The sequence below is a fragment of the Anguilla rostrata genome, chromosome 11 (genome assembly GCF_018555375.3).
Source record: "Anguilla rostrata isolate EN2019 chromosome 11, ASM1855537v3, whole genome shotgun sequence".
NCBI lineage: Eukaryota > Metazoa > Chordata > Actinopteri > Anguilliformes > Anguillidae > Anguilla > Anguilla rostrata.
In genome coordinates this window covers 28,129,629-28,154,518 of record NC_057943.1, presented here as the reverse complement: position 1 = coordinate 28,154,518, position 24,890 = coordinate 28,129,629, and the positions used below count along the sequence as shown (strand labels likewise).

The following is a 24,890-nucleotide window of genomic DNA, read 5'->3' as shown; positions in this document are numbered from 1 at the left end:
TTTTACTTTAAGACTCTGAAAGCTTTGGACTGTGTAAAAAAAGGTACCTGCCTGTTTTCCTCTTTTTCTGGTTTACATCTCAAGTTCCGTGGAGGTGGATTGACTCCATAAGTGAATGTAAACAGTATTTTATTGGTGTAATGAGGATTTTTAGAATCTTTCTCTTAAAAGTGTGAGGGAGAAGAGAAAGCGTACGGCGAACAGCTGTTTGGGTTAAAGGCAAGACGGACGGAGGCTTTGGAATGTCTGTCTCCCGTGCCTTTCCGGGACGGTTTCCTCCTGTTCGCTTTTCGACCGCGCGTTCACGGAGCCTGGGTCTGTGACCACCTTCGGACCGCGTTCGATCGAGCGCTCCGCGATTGAAGAGAGCGATAGCAGCTTTCACGTGGGTCTGCGCTCGCCCCCATGCTGAGATGGAAATGTGCTTGGGTTTCGCTCGCTGTGGATTTCTCTGGTCTTATCAGAAAGGGTGCTCCCCAGATCAACTGGTCATGTTTGTGTGTGCTGCTGAGGTGTGTGTAGCGGGGGTGGGGGAAGGGATGGGGGGGGACTATAGCAAATGCAGAGGAAATCTTGCTGAAATTAGTGCCAAATGTTATTATTCTTTTGTAGTGGATCTGTTAATATTGTCTCAAATATTAACAGTTAAGCGTGTCTCTTACAAACCTAGGTGATGCCAAACCATTCTCAGCACAGCACAGAAGAGACATGAACTAGCTTCAGCTCAACAACAGTATACATGCGTATGATGTATACATGTATTATGACTATGAGAATAACATAATTGCCATGCCCGATTGTATTTTCATTGAACAATATTCAGTTTAAAAGAGAATCTTATTTTGCTTAGAATGTTTTCGTTTAGTCTTTATTGCTCACATGGCCTTTTGGAGTGACATTGAAGCTTGTGTTTGATATTAATGCTCGTGTTGGATATCGAAGCTTGTGTTTGCATTTCAGTCACGATACATATTTTGCCAATAGAGGCCGTGAGGATAGAAAATTGGTACTTTGTGAAAATATTGAATCACTATGTCTAATGAGACCCCCAAGGCAGCAAGTTTGCAGTCTGGTGGTATTGATTGCGTTACTCATTGATGCTGTGAGATACAAACTTCTTTTATCTTCTGTCGCACTGATGTAAAAATGAGGCTTCGTCAAACTGAATAATTGTAATCTGTTGCCACACCAGTACTGCCACATGATTATATTGTATGAAAGGGATAATAGGAATTTGTTGGAGAGGTACCATTTTCTCTCAGACGACATGAAATTTAGATTTATTTTCATATTTTATATTTTTTCATGTTTAAATAAATTCATCTTAATCAGCTTCACAAAATTTAAACATGAACAAGTTACACTTGGAAAAAGATGAATCAAAATGACTGAGACATCAAAACTGATTTTTCAACTTGTAAAAGATAAATCAGTTATCTTTTGCAAGTTGAAAAATCAATTCAAATTCAAATGAAAAATTCATTTTAATTTACCCTTGATTGTATAAAAGGTCTTCTTACTTCAAATAAAAACAAGACGCATGTGTTAGTCACCCTGCAAGTCTTGTCTTTTGCCCATGGAGAGAGAAAGAGAGAGAGAGACGCTTTGTCAAAGAGCAAGAAGCTCCTCCATTGTGTTCCATGTGCAGCTTAAGACATGATACTCCTTCACTGTGGAACATGGTTGAGGAACACCGCTCTAGAATAAGGAGCTTACTGGTTGCCCCTAGTTACTTCATTCATTTAGGGATTCCAATAGTGTTTAAATGAGTGCATCAGGGCTCTTCCTGAGAGCAGCTGTGCTTGTATTGTTCCCGGGTGAATTACCTCTTTAGCTTCATTAGCCTATGATTTGTTTTATATATTATGTATTTGAATCGCATTCTGTTTTGTATTAAAATTATTCACACTCACTAGCTACTTTATTAGGAACGCCCATCTAGTACCGGGCAGGAACCCATTTTGCCTCCAGAACAGTGTGAAACCTTCATGGCACAGATTGAGCTAAGTGCTGGAAACATTCCTTTGGGATTTTGGTCCATGCTGACTCGATAGCATCATGCTGTTCCTGCAGATTTTTCAGCCACAGATTTATGCTGCTAACCTCCCATTCCACCTCATTCCAAAGGTTCTCCACTGGATTGAAATCTGGAATGTACAGGTCATTGGATTAAACTGAAGTCACATGGTTTTTGACATGTCACATTATCCTGCTGGAAGTATACATTTAAAAAAAGGTAAACTGTGGCCATGAAGGGATGCACATAGTCAGCAACAATGCTTAGGTATGCAGTAGCATTCAAACATTGCTCTGCAGGTATTAAAGGAGTACCATGGTGATTTTCACACTTTCTCAGTTTTATGTGCTATTTGCACAAGAGGCATTGAAGAAACACAATGAGTAAAGTATTAAATATGTCCGTTCTGTATTTTTGGAGAAATATGCGTTTTAAATTTATCGTCCTATTTTCAACCGGTTGAGAAAGTTGTCAACTTGGTGCGTCATGAACACAGTAACCACTCCCCTTTCCACGCCCCGTAAACCCATGGATAACTCGAGACCCATAGTTTGCGCCGCTGGCTTACAGGCAAGACAATGCAAATATTTGACTAACGTTAGGTTCACTTAAATTAGAGTGCCTTTTAAGGACTATTAGATTATTTCTGGTTATATTCATTTAGCTAGCTAACTAACGTTAGCTAGCTAGCTAGTTTGCTTTTATGAGGACGTTACAGTTGTACTTTTATCTTAACTTGGCTAGCTAGATAGCAAAAATTATAATTGGATATAAGTCAACGTCCTTACCTTAGCTATCTATCGATACTTGATATACTACTAAGCTAGCTAGCTTGTGAAAAGTCTCCCAAAAAGAGTGCTTATCATGGGGGTAGCTATGGTAACGGGGCACGGTCTGTCAATCATAGCTAACTGACAGTTCTCATTACCACGCCCAGACGGTTCGGGTGAACTTTTATAGTGGGAAATTTAGGCTTAGAAAAATACGTTTTAAAGTACATTGAAATGACTGAATAATAAAAAAATTATGCACATTTGTTTTGTTGTTGCCTAAAGACAACTGGGAAGTGTCACGTTCAACCACCATGTTACTCCTTTAAGGTACCTATAGTGTATGCCAAGAAAAACATTCCCCACACTATTACATCATGACCACCAGCCTGCACCATTGACGTAAGGCTAGAGGGATCCATGGATTCAGGCTGTTTGCACCTAATTCTGACCCTGCCATCTGCAAGTAGCAGCAGAAATTTTGATTCAACCGACGAGTCAGCGTTTTTCCAAACTCCAGTTGTTCAGTTTTGGTGATTATGTACCGACTGTAGCCTCATCTTCCTATTCTTTTATGAGAGCAGTGGAACTCAGCGTGGTCTTCTACTTTATCCCATCAACTTCAAGGTTTGACTGTGTTCAGAGATGCCCTTCTGCACACCGCTGTGGTAAACAGCTGTTATTTGAGCATTTGCAGCCTTTTCATTAGCTTTAACAAGTCTGCCCATTCTCCTCTGACCTCTCCCATTAACAAGGTGTTTTTACTCACAGATCTATTGCTCACGGGATGTTTTTGTTTATCTCTGTATACTCAACAAAATGTAGTGTGTGAAAATCCCAGGAGGGCAGCTAGAATTTGGAGATTCTGGAACCACCAGAATTGCCACCATCAATCCTACCACGGCCAAAGTAGCTTAAATCATGTGTCTTGCCTATTCTAATGTTTGGTACAGCAATAATTACACCACTCACCATGTCTGCATGCTTTTGTAAGACACCCCTTAGAAGCGCCAAACAGCGCATTTAGGTCACCAACTGTAAGAAACCAGAACTTATCATGTCAAGGTCACCAACATTAAGAACCCTTCTGATACACCAAACAGCAGAATTATCTGAGAGCGCGAAGGAACGTGTGTAATCTTACCCAGTGCAACTGGATCAGGATTAATTTAATGTTATTTCAATTATCTGACTCCAAGGTAGTGTTTAACCTTTCCTCTGTGCTAACAGTAATGCATAGACAGAGGAGACTGCTTTCTGGCAGTAGTGTGGCTCTGTACGGATCGCTATCTATCTTGGTAGATGCAGACGTGCCTCTGGCTTGTGTAGCCTGCATAAATGCAATAGTGCATCATGCTATGACACTAGTGTTTAAGCGAGTTACTGTAGGGTGAAGATTCCATGTGTATGTCAGGACCTTTAAACTGCTAGGTCTGCATGGTAATAGTCAAAGAAGAATGTCTGGTTAAAGTGAATGCTTTAGTCAGCACCCCACCACCAAACACACCAACTTGTTCCCCATGACATAGGCTTTCCAACAATACAAAACATAATTGGACTGTATTATGGAAAACTTAAGGTTCACATAAGGCTGATCCAATAGGATGTTTTGCAATTGAGCACTATCTCTTTATAACACTTGCTGACTCCCTGTCAGCACAGTAAACAGTCTGTTTTCCTTTGGGGGTCTGATAAGAGGCAGAGTTCTGTGAACTACCCTACACTTTATATTTTGACTTTTAGCCACATAAATCGCTGTATGGAGGAACAGGCTATTTGCATTAATGAGCAGGTGTACCTAATCAAGTGGTCACTGAGTGTATACATGTCTTACAGTCATAGTTTGGTATAACTTACAGTAAGTGACATGTTATACTTTCATCATGGTGGACATATCCTGCCTTGTCTCACATTTTGCATCACTCTGTCTGCTAAATGAATGTAAGGTAATGCATACCCCTGTATTTCTCCTATGACTAAAACACTGCAGTGTAGCCCTTCTGAAACACAGCCTGATGAGACTGAAAGAAAGCCATATTATGATGTCATAAACAACAGGACAGTAAGAATATTGTCTGAAATTACTCACAGAAAGCCATATGAACTATATTTTCCAAGTGAGGGTCATGATAAGATGTGGCGTTGGAAAGATATTTATTTGTTTAACTTAATGTTTTAAAAATGAGTAGTCATTTTCAGTGAAAATGTAGCCCCAACTGAGATACTGAGTTTCATTTTTAATATGAAATGAAGGTCGTCAGGGTTGTAACTACCATTCAGTTTGAGTTGTACTCCATCTATTTGCAATCATGGTGTTGCTTTGTGTCCTTGGTGTCCTCAAGATTGGGAGTGACTGACATCATTCCTTACTGATTCAAACGATATTGGTGGGCCAGTAGGTCATTCCTATGTTCCCAGGGTCCTAAGTTCCCCAGATTTATATGGCACATAATGGGAACATGACAAAGGGTCCTATGTTCCCCAGCTCTACATATGTGCTCTCCCTGGGTCCTATGTTCCCAAGGTCCTATGACCCTGGGAACATAGATAAGCTACCAGTAGGAAACAGTGAAGGTTTACTCCTCTCATAAGTAATCCCATTATATTTTGGACTGAACAAACAAGCTATGAACTATGAATAGGTATGTTGTCTTCTTACTATGAGCTGTCCATTAAGAACAGCCTTTTTATTCAGTGGTTTTCATTAATAATTTAGTGGGATTGTGGTTAGTATGGCAGCCTTATGATAAATTACAGTGAATGCTTCTCATCAGAGAAGACTTGACAGAGTTGACATTAATCAATGAAAATGAATCTATGTGTATGGCAAATGCATGACTAACTTGCTTTACATCTTCAATACATCCATGATTTTTGTTTTATACAATTCAGGAGATATATTAGAAGCAACTAAATTGCCGAATTTCATGTGTGCGGAAGCTTGTTTTTCTGGCTGATGTTCACTTTTCAGAAATACTGTACATCTGAATTTTACAGGAAACAAAAATTAATGACTTCCTATTTCATCGTATATCTTTCGCATAATTACACGCCAACATTTTAATGAAAAATCATTCATATTCTATCCTTTCTTTGGCTTTTATGCCAGTGCTGCTCATTTTTCACAGCAATACCCAGGACGGTTTCATATCTGATTCAGTACTTTCTAAATAGTGGTTCTTATATTTTATAGGCTACAAGCATCATTTGTTGTTCAGACATTAACAATTGATAAAATTGGTATTTACCCATATTGGATTAAGTGAGGTAATAAGAGAAATTTATGTACTCTGACTGTCTGCTATAACTGAGTCCATTAATCAGAGTTTATGCCATCCCATAATATAATTTATATTGCAGAATACAGGTTGCTTGCCTCTGACAGTGCTTTCGGCATGCACACAAGCTTGATGTGAGACCACAAACAATTTTCCTGTTCTCACTGTACAGCCGGGCAATTCTGATCTGAATTAGATCAGCTAATGTGATTTTTAAGAGCCCCTCCAGACTCTATTTTAGTGAGTCACTTCTCCCATCCCGTGTGTAAATTATTAAGATGTAATTGCACCATGCAGTGTAGAGTTGTAATCACATCCAGGTGTATTCACAACTCGTCAACCAGTGTAGGCAGTCTTACAAAACAAACTGCTATAGCCAGATGTAATCAGATGTAATCAGTTGCATTATAATTCCAATGTGTACTGTAACAAGTCTAACAGATTGTATATGGTGCACAGCCTATACAGTGCCTGTGTGCATTTTCTTTAAAGTGAATCTTTAGACATTTCAATAAAAACTGATTGTTTTAACTTCCAGAAGAGTATATTGAAGGCTTTGAGACTATATTCTGATGAAGGCTTTGGGAAATGGGTACACATCAGATTTAACATGTTCTAGCCCTACTTTAAAGAAAGGATACTCTCTAGGCAGTAGGTAAAATGAAAAGTCTAGGATGTGCAGAACGGTCTGCTCTGGTAATCAAACACTTGTATGTTCTTATCCACAAAATGGCAGACTGTATCTTCTATCCTGGGTTATGTATGAACAGGATGGATCATCTGCCTTGCTGCTGAACAAATTGCTGCAAATGTGTCTGATGCAGTAGCCAGGCTATTGCTGGCACTCATTTCAGTGATCCATGAATGTTGACAAACGAATGCTGCCCAATTGTGTAATCCCATTAAAAGCCAAGCCTGAGGATGCATTTTGTTGACCCACGTCAAATTTCTCCACATCTTGCTTTGTGACATTTTGAAAGAATGTTCCAATTTTGTTAGAATTCAGCAATGTTTATTTATATATCTAGGCTATTTATTTATTTATTAAAAAGCAAAAATGAGGAAGCACTCTTGAGTCACCATTAGAAGGAGAAATGCTGGAATCTGATATTTTTATCCTGTAATGAAAACATTGTTTTGTTATTACCCTTTTGTATTTTGTATTTTTCACTCAATGCAATGTTTTTGATTGGTGGAAATAATGGGTGATTGATTAAAGCTCTAGGCTGTGTGTAATATTAAACTTCATCTGCCTCTCCCAACTGGTTATGAACTTCAAAGGACATCTCAGACAGTTTTCAAAGTCCCCGGATTATGAACAAGGCAACTTAAGCAATTTCTCAGATATGAGCCTGTTTCTGTCTGATGCCCAATGGACAGTCATTCCCATTATCTCTTATTGCACAGTCTGTCACAGTGGATTAGGATTTTACCAGGCAATAAAGCTCAGGACTAGAGTCTTTTTGGCTGGTTCCCCCACTCGTCAATCAGAAATGTTTGACGAGCACCTTGAGAGCCTTGGTGAGACTTAAGTTCATTTTGGTCATTCAAATTTCATAAACTCAGTTTTGATGGTTTGAGAGACATACTGTGTGAAACCAATTCTAAAAATGTACACAAATCACAGATGTAGGCTACAATTTTGGGTTGTACTGTACATACCATGCTTGTGTTATTTGGAAAAATGTATCAGTTCCCATACCAACAAACTTTTCAGATGGAAAACTTCTCAGTTAAATTTAGCATTAAATATTATGATGATATTGATGTATTCATTCTACTTTTAAAATCCACTACTGAAAAAACACTAACTGTTGTTTATCAGTTTTGTTTCAAATCGAATCTTTTCAATTTTTTTGAGGAGTCTTTTGAGATTCTGGACCTGAAGATTTCCATTGTGAAACTGAACGACAATGTGTGCTTTTGGAACAAATGAACACTTTGAGTTGTCTCTTAACATTTCCATTGGGAAGTGGTTTTCTGGAAATACTGAAAAATACCACACACCCTCAATCTAATGGATGGTATGAGTCATGCAAAACAAAGAACAGCATTCTGCATGTACGGTCTTTGGTCTCCATGTGAAGTGCATGTTTTGCCGAGGAATTCGAAAGCGGCGCTGATGGCGACATCTGCATCTGTGAAGCACCCTGTCCGAAACCCCAACCCCCGACCCCGTTCCCTCCCCCCCGATCTATTTGGTTAAAGCATTCGATTGCGTTTGATTAGACTATTCACTCTGACTTCCTGTTCAAGCAGATGGCAGTGACTGGATGGGGGAGGGGAGAGAAGCAGATGGGGGGTGGGGTGCATTTAAAGCACACTAACAAGTGCTACTACCTGGGGATTGCTGATGCGACGTTACAGATGCCATCGACTGCCAACATCAGTCACATTTGTGTGTGATTTAACAGTAATATTTCACCATAGAATTTTGCAATCAGAATATTACTGTGAAATCAATGCAGGCTAGCCAAAATTACAGCAAAATACAGTGAAATTTGACTTGAGCTGGACCATGCAGCATTATGGAATATGGTGGCTGTGGTTGAAGGCTAGTGAAGCAACAAACTCGGGCGTCCACTACCAGACAGATATGCTCAGTATTAAGCAGTATGAAGTGTTCAGGTTTACTAACATTGGCTTCCATATGACTGTAATATAGGGCCTACATATAGTTATGTACAGCTATATTTTTAAATCTTATAACTGAGATGGATGTGCTTCCATTTGTAAGGCTTTGTAGCTGGAGTGTGTTGTGTCAGTTTGTGGAGGTAACTGTTAATGTTAACTTCACATTAGCCTAGCTATCTAAAATCATAAAGTTAAAGAATGGATGAGTGAATGAATGATCTTTTGGGTGAAAGTAATGTTCACTTTTCGTTTGAAATAAGGTTGCTTTTATCCGCATAAAGTTCAAACTGGCTTTGTGACAGCCAAATCGCAGTAGGTTTTTAAAATGGATAAAAAGGAATCCATGTATGGGACCAAAACAATATAAGTAAGGAGTAATGGGTGACTTTCAGTTCTTTTGATAATATTTTTGATAATTCATTTTCATACATGCCATGTTCTAACCTGCTAGTGATAAAAAATAAAAATATTGATCACCCAGGGCCTTGACTCATTTGTCATTTGTCCTTGACTCGGCCTTTTTTCAGTTCATCATCTGTTTCATTCCGTTTTGTTGATTGCTGCAATTGCCAAAAGGTGTTCACAATCAGCAAGTGCTAATTTCTTGTTAATTTGTGATTTCAAATTGAGGACAAACGTTGATTGAACCGAGGCCCAGACCAGACAGACTATGCTTTGTCATTTTTTGTCTTCTTACCACTGTGGGCCAAACCCCTGTGCCTTCTCTCAGTTTTTAATGTTTTCTTTTTTTTTGCTGCTCTTGCTGTGGAACTAAGCAGCTTTTGCTGTTTAATGTTTCCATCAGCTAAAGTAGTTTGATTTTTATTTCATTTGCTCAAGCTGCTGATACAATCTAATAATGGCGTTGGCGGGTAGCTCCGGCCCCTTGCTTCCCAACACCTTTTGATCCATTGAGCTCTTTCAACTCCAGAGCACATCCACTATTAGTTCCTTGTTGGAGGAAAAGACCAAAATCCACTTTCAATCTGTCAGTAGCAGAGACAGCTCACCACAAAGTGATCAGTCATCCTTTGACTGCTCCAGGAGAAAAGGTTCTCAGCTCTATTAGGCCTTGTGTAGGACTGTGCAAAAGTCAGAGAGTACCCTTCCTTTTATTTACTTTCCAGTGAAAACAGCCATTATGTGTAATTTATTTGTTTTTCTGAGTCAGAAAATAATGCAGCAAACAAATATTTCACAAAGAATTGCACGCAAAACTCCACAACTATGTACAAGATCAAATCTTTCAGTATTTAATGTGTGTACTTTTTGCCTTTACTGCATTATTTTCAGGAGATTTGCTTTGAGTTTTTCAATGTGCATGTGAGATATATTTTTTCATGTTTCTTGTAAACACCTCCAAACTTCGGTCTTAGAAGTTAGTTGCATTTTCTGCTTCTCTCAATTCACGTAATCCCAAACACATTCAATGATGTTGAGGTCTGGACTCTGGGCTAGCCAGTCCATTGTTCTGGGACCACCAGCATCCTGATCTTCTTAGCAGTGTGCTTTGGGTCACATAGCTAGCTGTACAATGAATTTGCTCCCAATCAAAAGTTGTCCAAGGGGCATTGCATGATATGATAAGATTTGTTTGTATTTATTCAACATTCAAAAACATTGTATTTACTTTCGATCAAAACCAAATCACTTACTTCAACCTCAGATTTGCACTGATTCTCCGCCATGCTTGACTGATGGTTGTAGACATGGTGCTAGGGAAAATTTTCTTCTCTTTTGTTTATTTCCTATTCTTGGCAGTGGCGTTTTGACAGCTACACATTCTTTCAGATCCATAGCATTGAGCTGAGCTGTCTTCTCACAATAATAAGGTGATCGACAGAAACACCTGTGAATTTCTTCAGATCCGAAGTAATGGTGGAGCTTGATTTTGTTTTCCTATCTCTCAGTACTACGTCTAGACAGGTTTCCAAAAAAACCGTATTGGAGACTCCAAAAGGATACCTGGTCACCAAATGATATTATGGTTTATTAGCTGTGTAAAATTCATTATACTTCATATTATATGCTCATGGAAGACGCCCCCTGCATGTCACCCTCCCCCTCTACCTCCCTCTCCTTGCTCTCGCCTGACCACTTCTGGCAGCAGCAAGTCTGGAAGATTGTACAAAATAAATACATTTGCGACCTAGTTTCCAAGTCCATTGATTGAGGTCAATGGATTGAAGTTCACTTCAAATACCCCACCCACAATCAACGAGTCAAAATATTATCAATATTATTATCAATAAAAAAAAAAAATTCAGTATGCCTAGTCCTTATTTATAAGAGTACTGAATAATAATAAAAATATTTTGAGTGTATGAATGTATTTAGATGCTCACCGATATTCATTCATATCTTATCACGCCAAACCAATATCCACTGTGATGCGATGTCATTTGCTTCTAGGAGGTCATACTCCGCCACAGGTGGACTTATGGGACAGTTATTTAGGATGTGGTCCATATCCTGGTTTTCTTCACTACATAAGCATCTCCCATGTTTGCTCAATCCCCATCTAGCCATATTTGATCCTGTTTTTCCCACTCCAGATCTTACTCTATTAAGTGTACACCATTCTCTCCTATTTAGTGATGTTCCATTTGGAAAACTCTCTGTTGGGTCTTGCACAGCAGTATTAGGATGTATTAAGTGGTCTTGCTCTATCCACATTTTAAGCCTACATAATTGGGGGTCACCGATATAAAATGGGATGAAGTCCATTACTGAACATGCCCTCTGCTGAGGAGTCAAAGCCATTTTCACTGCCCTCCTTTTTTGTTTACAACCTTTGTAGGCATAAAGTCTGCAGAATGCTGAGACTCATGTGTAATGTTTTCAGCACGCCCCCCAAAAAAGATATGGCTTATTTACTCAGTGGAAACAATGCATGTCTTTTTGTGCAGGCCAAACAACCAATATACCGTGAGAAACATAATTTCATTATCTAAAGTGCTCCTCGGTCGTCACTATAATAATATGCCACTGGCTGGAAGTGTACTGGACAGAATTTATACTTTCCATGTTGGGTTGTTGCGAGTCACATTAGCTCTTTTGACGTTTGGCCAGTACTAGTCACAGAAGCTTATAGGTGGGCTTGTTTTGTTGCAGAGAATCTATACAAACTGGAGATTACAACATTCTTTTGTACACATTATTTTCGGCATGTATACAACTGTATACTATTGTCTGAAAATTTGCTCTGAATGGCTGATTTGACTGAAACGAAATAAACAAAAGGGTGGTCTCTGACTTTTGCACAGTCCTGTTCGTCTGGGAAAAGTTTACAGGCTGAAATCACCAAACACGCATTTAATTGTTCAGTCAAAATGGCGGCTTCATTATTATTGTTAGCTGTATCTTAATACAGGAAAGCATCAAAATGTTGGAATAGCAAGTATAGCAATACAAAATCGATAGAATAGCAAAAAAACAAAAAAACAATTTAAATAGCCCAGTATGTTCACCATTAAACTCCTGGCATAAAAGTGGAAAGACAGAAAGCAAAGAAAGAAGAAGGAATGCTAGGATGAGAGAAAATGTACATTAGCTAAGGGCAAACTCACGAAATGTCACACATTGTGTGTCCCTTCCATTGGAATTTGCCCTTTACAGTGGCATCGACTGGAATCATTTGCATAAAAATACTAATCATTTTTCTGGCCTGTAACCAGGTGACACATTTTTCTGGTGATCTGTTCTTTGCTCTTTTAAGACAGCCTGCCCACTGCCGAGTGGTGTTCTTGCCTGGGAAGCCAGTCATCGCTCTTTAAAGAAACATTTCTAAGTGACTCAGTACCTCGGTGCTTTCTCCACATTGTCGTACGTGATGTGAAATGTGATACATGTCCTCAAGGCTTTTTGGTTTATATGTGATGTGGATTACTGACCCATCTGAAATTGTACAAAAATACCCAAGCAAGCCTGCTGTTGACTTGGTTTGGGAGCTGGAATGTATATGATTAAGATAAGAGTACATCCTCTAGTAAATGCAATATAACAGTAAATCCTCTGCAGTACACACAGAGTTTGATTAATGTGTTTGATTCTATCCAGAACCGCCGAGCACACTGAGCTTCCTCTGGCTCTGGATTGCTATCTGCTATTTTGTAATACAACATTATTACAGCCATGTCCCCTATCTGTATAGATAGAGAAAATGTTTTCTCTCAATCTGGACCTTTAGAAATTGAATTTCGTGATGTGCTTGCTATGCAGAGACCATCCTCTCTGCAATTTTTCCCCCCACGTTCCTCAGTGTTTATCTTTGTTTTTGTCCCTGTCTGTCAGCCACAAGGAATGATGGGTAATCCTGGCTTGGGCTCAAATGTGTTGTGGTCCAACAGAGTCGTGCACACTACGGCATAGTGAGGAAACAGTGAGCCATGCTTGGGTGCAGCTGAGAGTGTGAGTCAGTGAACCAACAAAGTGAGACTATAATTGACTGTGACTGTAAGATACAGGGAACCAATTGATTGTGACTGTAAGATATAAGAAACCAATAAAGTAAGACTGTAAGATGGAGGGAACCCAAAGGATCACCCTACCCACCAAACGATGGCACCAATGATACTGAACTTGTTTTCCAAGCATGTCCTTGTCACCCCTTGATCCTTTGTGTGGTGGAATCAGCTGCTCCAGCTTTGCGCTGCTCTTCAGTAGCAGCGCCACATCAGAGCAGTCACCCCATTGCAGTTACAAGCGATAGAAATCCACCGTGTGCAAGGCTTGTATTTATAATGCGTTTTCATGCCCACAACGGTCAGACTTTTGTGGAGGCGGCACAAAATTTGATGGAGATGGCCGCCTCAGCGTGCTCTATGCAGGAAAAACCCGGCGAAAACTGACATCATTCTACTAAAACCCAGAAAGTGAATTGTCCTTGAAAGGTACAGGTTAAAAGACAATAAGATGCAGGTTTATAATACAGAAAGACAAAGGCGAGATAGGAATATAGTAAGACAGCAGCGTAGCAGTAAAGGAAAGAAGGTGATTGTCAGGTAAGTGCTATTCTTTGATGTGTGACAGAAAGGCAATCACAGAGATGTTTCTTGCTTCAATGTATTCAGCCATTTATTAAGTCCTCCCACTGATATGTGAAAGATGTGCTTTTTCCTCCAGCTCTCGCTGAAGTTCCTGAAAAGCGCAGGTCTTTCAGTGTCAGTTATGCTCCAGGCGTGTTGTTCTGATATTTATTTATTTTTTCACATTGTAAAAAGCTCTTTTTTAATGTGTTAATATAGAATCTGGGTACAAAAGGCTAAAGGGGAAAGACAGCCAGAGGCCAGAGGTGCAAAAAGACATCCCCCACCACCATGGAGAATGTAACAGAAAAAGGCTTCCAAAAAAAAACAGAACTCACCTTATGTAGTCAAGAAAAGAAAGTAAGAAAGAAACAAATCAGAATGACGTGCCATCCGGCTGTGCCACCCTGTGTAATGTTTTTATCTTGTGCGATGGGTGATGCACAGTATTAATAGATAAACACGCATGTGAGGAACGAGTGGGCACGTGTTTGGCTATGGTACCTTGTGAAAGAGAAGGGGCTGGGGCTGGGGCTTCTCAGGCGGCGTGTCTGTCGTGCCCCCCCCCCCACCGGACTGGGATTGGCGGGTCCGGCAGAGTACATTTGCACGGATTTCCTTTTGGCGGGTTTCGAGTCGGCTCCGGTAAAGACGGACAGACCGCCGGCGGTGATGGGAACTGGAGTCCCCCGAGAGGCTTAATGGATCAGCTGGGGAGCCGAAGCGATAATGTGGGTGGAGAGGAAGGCTCTGAACCTGTGTGGGAAAAAAGAGAGGGAAAAAGGTTGCACACTAACTTTCACTGAGAAATTAGAAGGGAAATACCATAGTAGAAAATTGTATTGGGGGTGGGGAATACAGTAGTGTGAAAGATTTCATAGGAGTAGAATAGTAGAGTTTATTTTTTATCGCTTTTTTCATATTTAGGGGAATAATTACTAATTACGTATAGTTTACTGTGGTTTACCCTTTTCCAGGAGAGGCACAGTCGATTTGCATTAATCCATTTGCTTTGCAAGTCTAAGAGGCCCTTGGGAACTGGGCTGTGTGAGGCAGTCATTTCAGAATTGTGCTTCAGGACTATTTAGGATGCTGTCTATGTACACTACAGTATCGTCCTTGCATATACCTAATGCATTAAAAGTAATGAAATAGCAACACGACAGTGAAAAGGCGGTTTGCTTGTGTAATTACTGTGTAACTAATGCTAACCAAAGTCTGAAATGTCTTCCTTTACTTCTTCACAGACCTATTAGCACAGAGACCGCTGGTTTTAGATTAATGATACAGTCCCTGCTTTGAAATGAATATATAAATCATTTACAAAACTACACAATGAATGTGTAGTTGCAGTTACACAATGAATGTAATTTGCAATGAATTTGCCAATCTCTGTATTATATGTAAATTCTTAGTCCAATACGCTAAAATATATTGATAAAGACAGCCAGACAGACAGACACACACACATGCGCACACACACCAGAAGGCTTTTAATATTTAATTCATCTGAATCACCATTCCTTTTATATTAAACTCAATTCTGTGCTGAAAATTAGTTCAGCTAACAAATAGTTGACTTGAAGAATTGACAAGACAAAGCCATGTCATTTTATGCCATTGCTATTCAAATTACATTTTAATTATGTTACACAGATGATGGTGTATTTTTTTAAATCTATTCACATATTTAATATGAATTTTTCTAAAGAAACAGTCTAATAAATGTCATTTTTGTTACCAACCAATCTTCGATGAATTTCTCTCAGCCTACTCAAAATGTAACAAAAGTGATTAACATAAATTACTTTTTACAATTAAACAATATGTGAACTCAAGCATGTTTTAAACGTTGTACTTTACCAATGGGAAATAGACCATTGCATGTTTTTTTTTTCTTCAGAAAATGACTCCCCCTTTGTCATAGTTAGAGTATGTTGGGGGAAGAGGCCCCCCGGGGAAGATATCCCCTCCTCTCTTAATCTTCTTCCTGACCAATAGATTTCACCAAATTTCATCTCACAAACTCTTTTGAATATTGACATTTCTTCTGGCTTACCATATTTGTCTGCTTTATTCCACTGATGTTGATCAGGTTTTTGGCCACTGGATAATAGTGGTATATATGTATGCATTTAGCTGCACATGAATAGTTATTTCTATATGTTTTTGGGTGATTTATGTGGATATTTCATCTGTTTTGAGAAAGTTTACAGTTTACCGTTAGCCATATGGTATACTTTTTACATATAGACAAGAAGCAACAAAGGTTCTCAGACTCCATGTAAAATGCAAAATAATATTTATGATTACATATAATGATGTGCATGCTCGGAGAAAAAATGATTGCATTTTATTTAGTCTATTTTGTCTTTCTTTCCAGCACATGAAACAATTTGGCGTGTGTAAATCTAAAAGCTGTAATTATCTATTGATTTGGTGCTTTCGAAAAATGACAGCACTTCTTTAAATTGTTCATTTTCGGTGAACAGCTGTGGAATGAGCATTTTGTGGATGTAACTGAAAAATGCAACGACAGAAGAAATGATAGATAACAGGTTTTTTTTCTGATGGGGGTTCAGTTTAGCCCCGGGAAACGAAGGCTAACGTAACAAGTGACAACCGAGTTTCTTCTCATCCAAGCATTCCGTTCCGAACGGTCGGCGGGATGCTGACAAAAGAGCGCTTATTTTCGGGAGTGCTTTCACGCACCATCAATTTATAACTCGTGGCGGCTGGGAGCGGAAACTTTGAAGTATGAAATTATTGCAGGCATGATATCGGAGATGGACTGGGAAAGCGAGTGACTCACAGGCAATCTGGAGAATGTGCCCCGCGGCGGCAGTGGCGCAGGGAGGAAAGACAGACCTCAGACCAGGCTGCCACTCCGCATTCCCTCAGCATTCCCTGCCGCTCCGCGTCACCTCATCTGTTGCTTCAAAATAATAGATTTTTCCCCGCCTGTATTTAGAGCAGCACGTCTCCATATTGCCTCTAATAGTTGCCCTTGTCAACAGATTCATAACTGGATAACAGAGCTAGAATTTAACCAAAACGATATAGGCCATTGTTTGCATGGCTACTTAAATTTTAGGCTCTCTTGTGTGATTAATGAGTGAGATGCATGTGGATTACTTCTTAAAGAAAAACAACTTCTGCGTGAAAACGTTGCTAGGATGCTGTCAAAGTCTACATCTACATGTGACAGACATGCCACGACCAGGCTGTGTAACACTGTGTTCCTTCCGTAAATGTGCAGGGGCCATCTGTTGAGCTGCACACACATTTCTGCAGACTGAAGCATCGCACGGAAGCGCGCTGTAGTAGGAAGCATGTGATTGGCCGAGGGAGAAAAGGCCTGAGTATAGTATACGGAGCGGTACTACGCCCACACAGTATTTCATACCTTTTCAGCAGTCTACAAACTGGGTTGGAAACACCCGAATTCTTGCTAAAACTTTGGGGGCTCCGGGACCATGGTCCAGCAGGAGAAAAGTTAGAAAAATTGCTGTCTAGAAGCCTATTTCTGGTCATTTTCAATGAAAATGTGTAATAAAATTAATTTTTTGGCCAAGTTTATAAAAAAAAGAATAACTTTTTTTAGAAACATTTATAAACAACAAAAATGAAACACAATTTTTAATAACAAGAACTATTACACTCTTTGAATTATGACATCTGTAATAGGTTGCACTGACTAGTGTTTAATAGAAAATGACAAATGGGATGTTCTTTTGGTTATCTGAGATAAATAACAAATGGGCTAATAGTGGTTCATATCCTCCAAAACTGGCTGAGAATGAAAGGTAGGCTAACCGTGTATCAAATTAGAGTGAAAGTAGGCTAGAGCGTCAACCGTGCAGATCTATTTGTGTTTTCATCATACACTGCAGTGAAAGCAGGATGTCAGCACTGACCTGGGGAGGAGAAGGTGGTTTTTCAGCTCCATTTAATTATCGTTAGCATGGGCTATTAAGTGTCTGAGGGACGTGGGCTTACTGTAGCTATGTTGTTAGATAAAGTTAGACATGATCTCTTTCTCTCAGTCGTATGTGTGTCCAGACTCTGGCACTGCTGATAATTATGATACAGTAGAGATGGAAACATTTTCTGGTTGAAGAATCTCTCATTCTTTATCCACAGTAAAACAGAATTAATCTGATCCTGTGTGTTCTTTTCATATGTTGACTCGAATACTCGTTTTTTCTTCAATTTTCAAGTTTTAGTCGAAATCATTACACCCACATCCGTTAACTAGTAAATTACTATCTAGACTGGAGCAACTTCTAATGGAGATAACATTGTCTAGTTTTTCACTTTGATCTGTAGCTTACATCTGCCAATGTTTGCTTCCCTTCACCACTTTTGCTGGTGGAGGTAGCCAACAAATTAAATGCTTCTCCCTTATCTTACATCCCAGATAAAACTTGCCGCAACCTCATTTTGCGAATCCAGGACCTAAATATGATGGAGTTGGTGATAACCTGACTGTGATTTATTTTTGACCCAATAATAGATAAACAACAAATAACATTGTATAGGCCTGTGGCAAGTGTATATTTTCTCATTGTGAGCCTTCCCCAAAAAAAAGTATATTTTTGGTTGAGTATGAGAACATGTAGTGATGTGTGTATGTGATTGGTTGAGTATGAGAACATGTAGTGAGGTGTGTGTGCGCGATTGGTTGAGTATGCACATGTAGTGATGTGTGCATGCGATTGGTTGAGTATAAGAACATGTAGTGATGTGTGTGCATGCGATTGGTTGAGTATGAGAATTACTGATTGCTGGAGTGGTGAGTAGAGAACATGTAGTAATATTAGGCATGCAGTAGTTATGATGTGGATGTGTGCATCATGGTTGAGTAATAAGAAACATGTAGGTGATGTTGTGAAAAACATGGTTGAGTATGAGAACATGCGGTTGCTGAGGCCGACCAAAGACACCAGAAGGTGGGATTGGCAGCTGCTGAGTTTGATCACGTGTGTTGACATCCATGATCCTTAATAACCAATAGAACACATCAAGCGCTCTGGCACTGTTTGTGAAAGACTAAGTTAAACCCATGGAAAACATGGTTGACATGAGTACTACAATGCAAGGCAATCGTCCCTTGTGATTCAAAGTGTAATCGAGTGAAAGCTTTGGTCCCTCGTACGATCCAAAGTCAAAAATATTTTAAATATAAAACAAAGAGGCACACCTATAGAGGTAACGAGATGGCCATACGCGAATGAAAAAACAACTGCGAACGCTGCTTGCACTGTGATGCACCGCAGCGCCTCACAGACAGGCAGTCTTGCGGGGCCCTTGGCTCCGCCCCCAGCTCCACTCTGTCCACGAGTACACCTCCTCCGAGCGAGGCCTCTCCAGTTACCCAGGGTACGGACAGCGGTTAGAGCGGGCGGCTGGCAGGGAAGGGGCTAGCGTGCGCCGGGGAGAGGGGGGATGACTAAGGGCGGAGCTCCGAGGAGTTTGCTCTAATTCGACAGGCCTGAAACAAAAGGCCGAGCGCAATCCTTCATGTTCAGGGCCGGGCTCGGGAGGCGCTCAGCAATCATCCTCCAGCGCGGACGCGTCCCTGATTTCGGCCCGCAGAGCCATTCCTCAAGCCGTGATTGGTGGCCGCCCGCACAAGGGCGCAGACGCTAATCTAACCTGGCGCTCCTTAATCACCGTAATTGCTTTAATTAGTTTGGACGCGAGCCTGGAGGCCTCTGAAGGGGAAGAGGCGTGCCAGAGATACAAAAGCGCTTCTTTAAACGCTTTTATTTATTTATTATAGTTTTTTTTTTTGTAACTGGTATTTAGTTGCCATGGCATTTCAGAAGAAAATGCAGGCAGAAGTGCTCGGAAGTGATTGTAATAGTAGTCGGCCATTACAAAATTGTATCCACTGTCAAAAGTGCCCAAATGCTTTCAGAGTGAATTTTGAAATGACCTTTCTGTTTTAAGTGGCGGAAAAGTGGAAATTGAAGGCTGAAATGATAATGCTGAAAAGCCCTTTGGTGACTGCAGCATCAGTCACATCTCTGGGCTCCTATTCTAGGCTTTTCCTTATTCTTTGTTTCCAGTAATTGGATCATCATTCTGTAAATCTAACTGCTGACCCAGGTATGTGTGATGCTGAAATCAATAATGCACATTTTTAGAATTAATATGACGGCTTGAAGGAGAAAAGCAAGATTGTCTTTAGACTGCTCTTCATTGGAAAGGTTTTTTCTCGCTTCACCACACAGAACCAGTATCTGATGTGACCCATGGATTAGTATAAAAACAGGTTATACTGAATGAGTTTACCAGTGTGCTCTTTCAGTAAAAGCTGTTTCTGCCCCTTTTGTGCTTCATAAAGGCAGTACAGCAGGCCTAATTACAATGAAGCAGTGTGTGTGTGTGTGTGTGTGTGTGCGTGTGTGTGTGTGTGTGTGCGTGTGTGTGTGTGTGTGCCCGTGTGTGTGTGTGCCTGCGCGTGTGCATGCGTGTGAGAGAGAGAGAGTCGTGTCTGTGTTGTGTGTACATCTGCGTGTCTGTCTGAGTGGGCGTCTGTACATGTGTGGGCGAGTCCGTATGTGTACACGCAGGACACACGTGGATGCGCACGCGTCATCGTCGTGAGGGGCTTCTGAAATAGACTCTACGAGAAAATCTCGGGCCCCCCCTCATAACCCAAACCTCCATCCTTTCTGAAACACACTTTCCGCCATGAGATCGCTTCAGTGATCTCGGTAATAGAGGAATTCTCATGCTAAAGATCACCAGGGTGCCCCAGGCCCTGAGTCCAGCCACAGTCACAGCTGCATTTGTATAGGTTAAATATTGATCTTTACCGGTACTCTGCCTCACTCTGCCCAAGGGCTCGCTCTCTCCATTGCGGGGATGAAATTAATCTTATTCAGTCCTGAGACCTCGCAGTGGGTTATTGATGAAACATATCTTTGCACTTTGTATTCATTAGAAGGGCCATCAGAAGTGGATTAAAGTGGAAACAGTCCCATCAAGCGAGATCAGTGTGAAGCGACCTTGAAAAGGCCAGGCAGAGATTCTCACAGTTCAACTGAAAATGGATTCCTGCTGTTTGGTTTCATTTCTAGTGTTCTAGTTCATACGAAATGTGGATGAGTCACATGATTTCTCGATAAATTGTGTTTACTGATTTATACTTTTACTGTATTTCATTCATTTGAACCTGAATCTTTGATTTTTTTAGTGTATGTATTAGTGTTTTTACATTTATACAAATGAAGCAATTTTGTGCTTTTCTACTTATTATTTATTTTAATTTTAATCTGTCACAAATTATATCCTTATATTACATATTCTTGATATCTTGGTTTAATATTTTGCATTTGTTACCAATATTACACTTACATTTAGACTTAGCAGTTGCTAAAATTACAATAGTGCATATGGAAAGGTTTAGGCAGTGAGCAGAAATGATGTCATGATACTAGTAGTCACTACGTAATGTTAAGTGTTAAAGGTGCAAAGAGTATTGAGAATATTGTGGTGTAAGTAGGTTTGGGAATATAGTTTTAGACTTGGCACAGGCAGGGCCACTAAACCCACAATAAACCCTCAGGGTTCAGCGTCAGTTGAGCCAAGATTCATTTTGTTATTTGAGAATCGGTATCTAGTTTGACTGTAAATATTCTTCCCAGGCCTGTGATACTCACATATCTGCTGCTTTTGCCAAGTTTTTTTCTTTCTGTCTTTCCTTTTCACGAACACTCTGCCTTTGTTATAACCTTCCCGAGCAGAACAAATGTGAGACTTTCTTTCCCACGGAGGTGTGAAATAGAAATCTTTTTTTTCTATTAGTTTTCTTTTTTTGTATCTCTTCCAGTAGGTGGGGGTGTGACTAACCGATAGAGACAGAGGCAGGAGGTGGGCGGGGCCATCGTGATGTGACAGCGCCGGAGGCCGGTTACCATGACGCTGCTGGCGGGAGACGGCTCGGATTACGACTACAGCGCCCTGAGCTGCGCCTCCGACACCTCCCTCAACCCCCCTCCCCCGCTCCAGGAGCGCGAGGCCCTCAAGGGCGTCTTCTACAAGAGGGCCCGGCTCCTCCCCTCAGGCGAGGGGAGGGGCGCCGACCCCGCCCCCGTCCCGCCCCCCTCCTCCCGCCGGCTGCACGCCATCATCAACGTGGGCGGGCTGCGGTGCCAGCTGCCCTGGGCCACGCTGGAGGGCTTCCCGCTGACGCGGCTGGGCCGGCTCCGCCCCTGCGCCAGCTTCGACGAGATCATGCGCGTGTGCGACGACTACGACGTGGCGCGCAACGAGTTCTTCTTCGACCGCAACCCCTGCGCCTTCCGCGCCATCCTCACCTTCCTGCGGGCGGGCAAGCTGCGGCTGCTGCGGGAGACCTGCGCCCTGTCCTTCCGCGACGAGCTGCTCTACTGGGGCGTGGCCGAGGAGAGCCTGGAGTGGTGCTGCCGCCGCAAGCTGCTCCAGCGCGTGGAGGAGTTCGAGGAGCTGGACCGGGCCGAGGAGCTGGAGGACGAGGCGGGGGACGGCGACGGGGACGGCGACGGGCCCCGGGAGGGCCCCAACGGGGCCGAGTCGCGCCCGGGCCTCTGCATGGCCCGGCTCAGGGACATGGTGGAGAGGCCGCACTCCGGCCTGCCGGGGAAGATCTTCGCCTGCCTGTCGGTGCTCTTCGTCACCGTCACCGCCGTCAACCTGTCCATCAGCACCATGCCGGCCATGAGGGAGGAGGAGGAGGAGGTAACCTAACTCGCCGAATTACTTCCGGGTCTAAGTCCCTTCACTTCCTGTTTATAAAGTACTTACACAGAGATGTGCGAATACTATGCACAGCCCCCTGAGTGCTGTATGTACTTTTTAATCGCTGCCCGCTGTGCCTGAGTTATTGTCTGAGTTACTCTAAAAACATTCTTTTCCTTTTGTTTATCGAGAGTTTAGAATTATGGGGTTCAATCTGACAGTTTTATCAGAAAAGTTTTATTAATAAGGAAATGCACTTTGTTTAGCTATTTTGAAAATTTATTTTGAAATTATTTTTTTCAACATGCTATGGGATTGGAACATTGTAAAGCATGCCTTAAGCTATTGTGTCTGCAGAGGGAACCCTATCATTCTAAGATTCTAAGTGTAATCGAAGATTTAATTAAAGGCAGTGTGGCTGGCTTTATTTTTCATGCCGTCTGTGTCCATAAATTATGGATTTATGTTTTTTTTTGTAGAAGTACAAAAAAAAAATTAATTGTCAAAAAGAGTTATTACTTAAGTTACATATCTTAATGTATTAATCGCTTATCGACCCTGTGTCTGCTTCTCTCTCTCAGCAGCATTTCAGGAAAGAGCTATTAGACTCACACACTCTCACACACACACACACACACGTGAAAGCACTGGGTAACAGAACTTGTGCTGCATTGAAATGAACTGTGCTCAGTGAAACCTATAAATTTTAATACATTTTCTCTTATTGAGTTTATAGCTTGTGTTGCTTCTGTCTTTTAACCATGTCACAACAGGAACTACAGTATTCATGTGTTTCATTTACTGTTCACTACACAAGATGAAAATGCTGAGTCGTTCCTCATTTTCATTCCAAATTCATGGATTTATTTTGAATCACTGTTCCACTGTGCATCGATCTGTCAGTACACTAGACAGCTCGCGTATGAAGGAAGCAGCTTCCATACTTTCTCCAGCTTTTCATTCATTCATTCATTCATTCATTTATATTCCCTAATATGCACCGTTCAGTCATTGTAGACCAGTCATATCAATGCAATGGGCCTCTCTGTCAGTTTGGGATGGCTCACACTGTAATTTAGAAATTATACACCATTGTTTAGCCGTTGCGAAAATAATTAAAATAGTATAACCTCAAGAATCGCTGCATGGTTATTACATTACATTACATTACAGGCATTTAGCAGACGCTCTTATCCAGAGCGACGTACAACAAGTGCATTGGTTCACGATGTAGAGGTGCAAAAGAAACACTAGAGTGAAGTAAGGATCGTAGTGCCAGAAGTGACCACATCGATCAGGACTCCAACCCTGTAGAGTAAGCAAGTTATCAGGCTAAACATATATTGTGAATCAGGGGCAAATACCCTGCATTTTATATAACTGCATTCTATCTCAAGCTAGACTCCAGTATCATTCCAGACAAATGGCTACCACAATGGCTGGAACTGTGCGCTCAGTGCTGAGGGAATGCTAAATCTACATTAAAAACAGTTCATTGTGTTGGAAGTCAAGAAGTCATTTTCTACTTGTTAAATTTAGCATTTTCTACACTAAAATTGTGAAGCTATGGAGTTCATCTATAAGGCCCATCTAGATACACTGTATGTAATTTCTGCGTGTGTATGTGTATGCATATGCGTGTGTGGGCATGTGTGCGTGTGCTCGTGTGTGTATGCGTATGCGTGTGTGTGTGCTCATGTATCTGTGTGGGTGTGCATGTGTGTGTGTGTATGCGTATGCGTGTGTGTGTGCTCATGTTTCTGTGCGCGTGTGCGCACGTGCGTGTGTGTGTGTGTGTCTCTGTAATCTGTCTGTACCATCGAAGCAGATGTTCTGTGAGCTCAGGAGCGGTTATCACATCTTATCTATCATTTCCTCAGGCCTGCAGTCACAGGAGTGAGGCCTCGTGCATATCTGGTGCTGGACAGCTAGATTAAAATAGGTCTTATGTTGATGGTTCAATACTCACTAGCCATTATGAGCCAGGCTGGCTGTCTCCACAGTCGGTCATGGTCATTACTCAATATATTCAAATGTGCCAGAAGAGAAGCTTTTGGCTCACATTTATTCTCTCCCCTAATCCCCCTCCTGTCATATCTTTTCCCCTTTGTACCTATACGCAGGTATGTTAATACACCAAGCTTACTTTCATTTCCCTTTGTCCTTACATGGCCTGGCGAGTTCCCTTAAAATTTTAGACGGGTTCCTTCCCTGGGTAACACTTGTCGTACAGTACAGCTGTGACGGTCACAATGCGGGTTCTGTTCTAATTAAAAGACCCGAGCGGTGTGCCGGTGTGGGGGTTTTGATTTGACAATAGTGATAAGTTAAAGCACGCGCATTCCGAGAAGGTCATCTAATTTGAGCGATGCGTTGTCAGAGTTCCCCAGTCTCCCGCAACCGTGGAGCTCTCCGGCTAATTGAACCCATTTGC

General features: G+C 41.2%; 1 protein-coding gene across 3 annotated transcripts in view; it reads left to right on the top strand.

Moving 5' to 3' along the window:
- LOC135234513 (potassium voltage-gated channel subfamily G member 1-like) overlaps positions 1-24,890 on the top strand; it is an 87,853-nt gene that overhangs the window by 59,218 nt on the left and 3,745 nt on the right. For 2 of the 3 annotated variants that reach the window (XM_064299192.1, XM_064299193.1), the window contains one exon: positions 21,570-22,456. In XM_064299192.1, the coding sequence (XP_064155262.1) occupies positions 21,656-22,456 (801 nt within the window). In that variant the 5' untranslated portion in view covers positions 21,570-21,655. The remainder of the gene's footprint in view (positions 1-21,569; positions 22,457-24,890) is intronic. The other variant, XM_064299194.1, reaches the window with a different exon arrangement.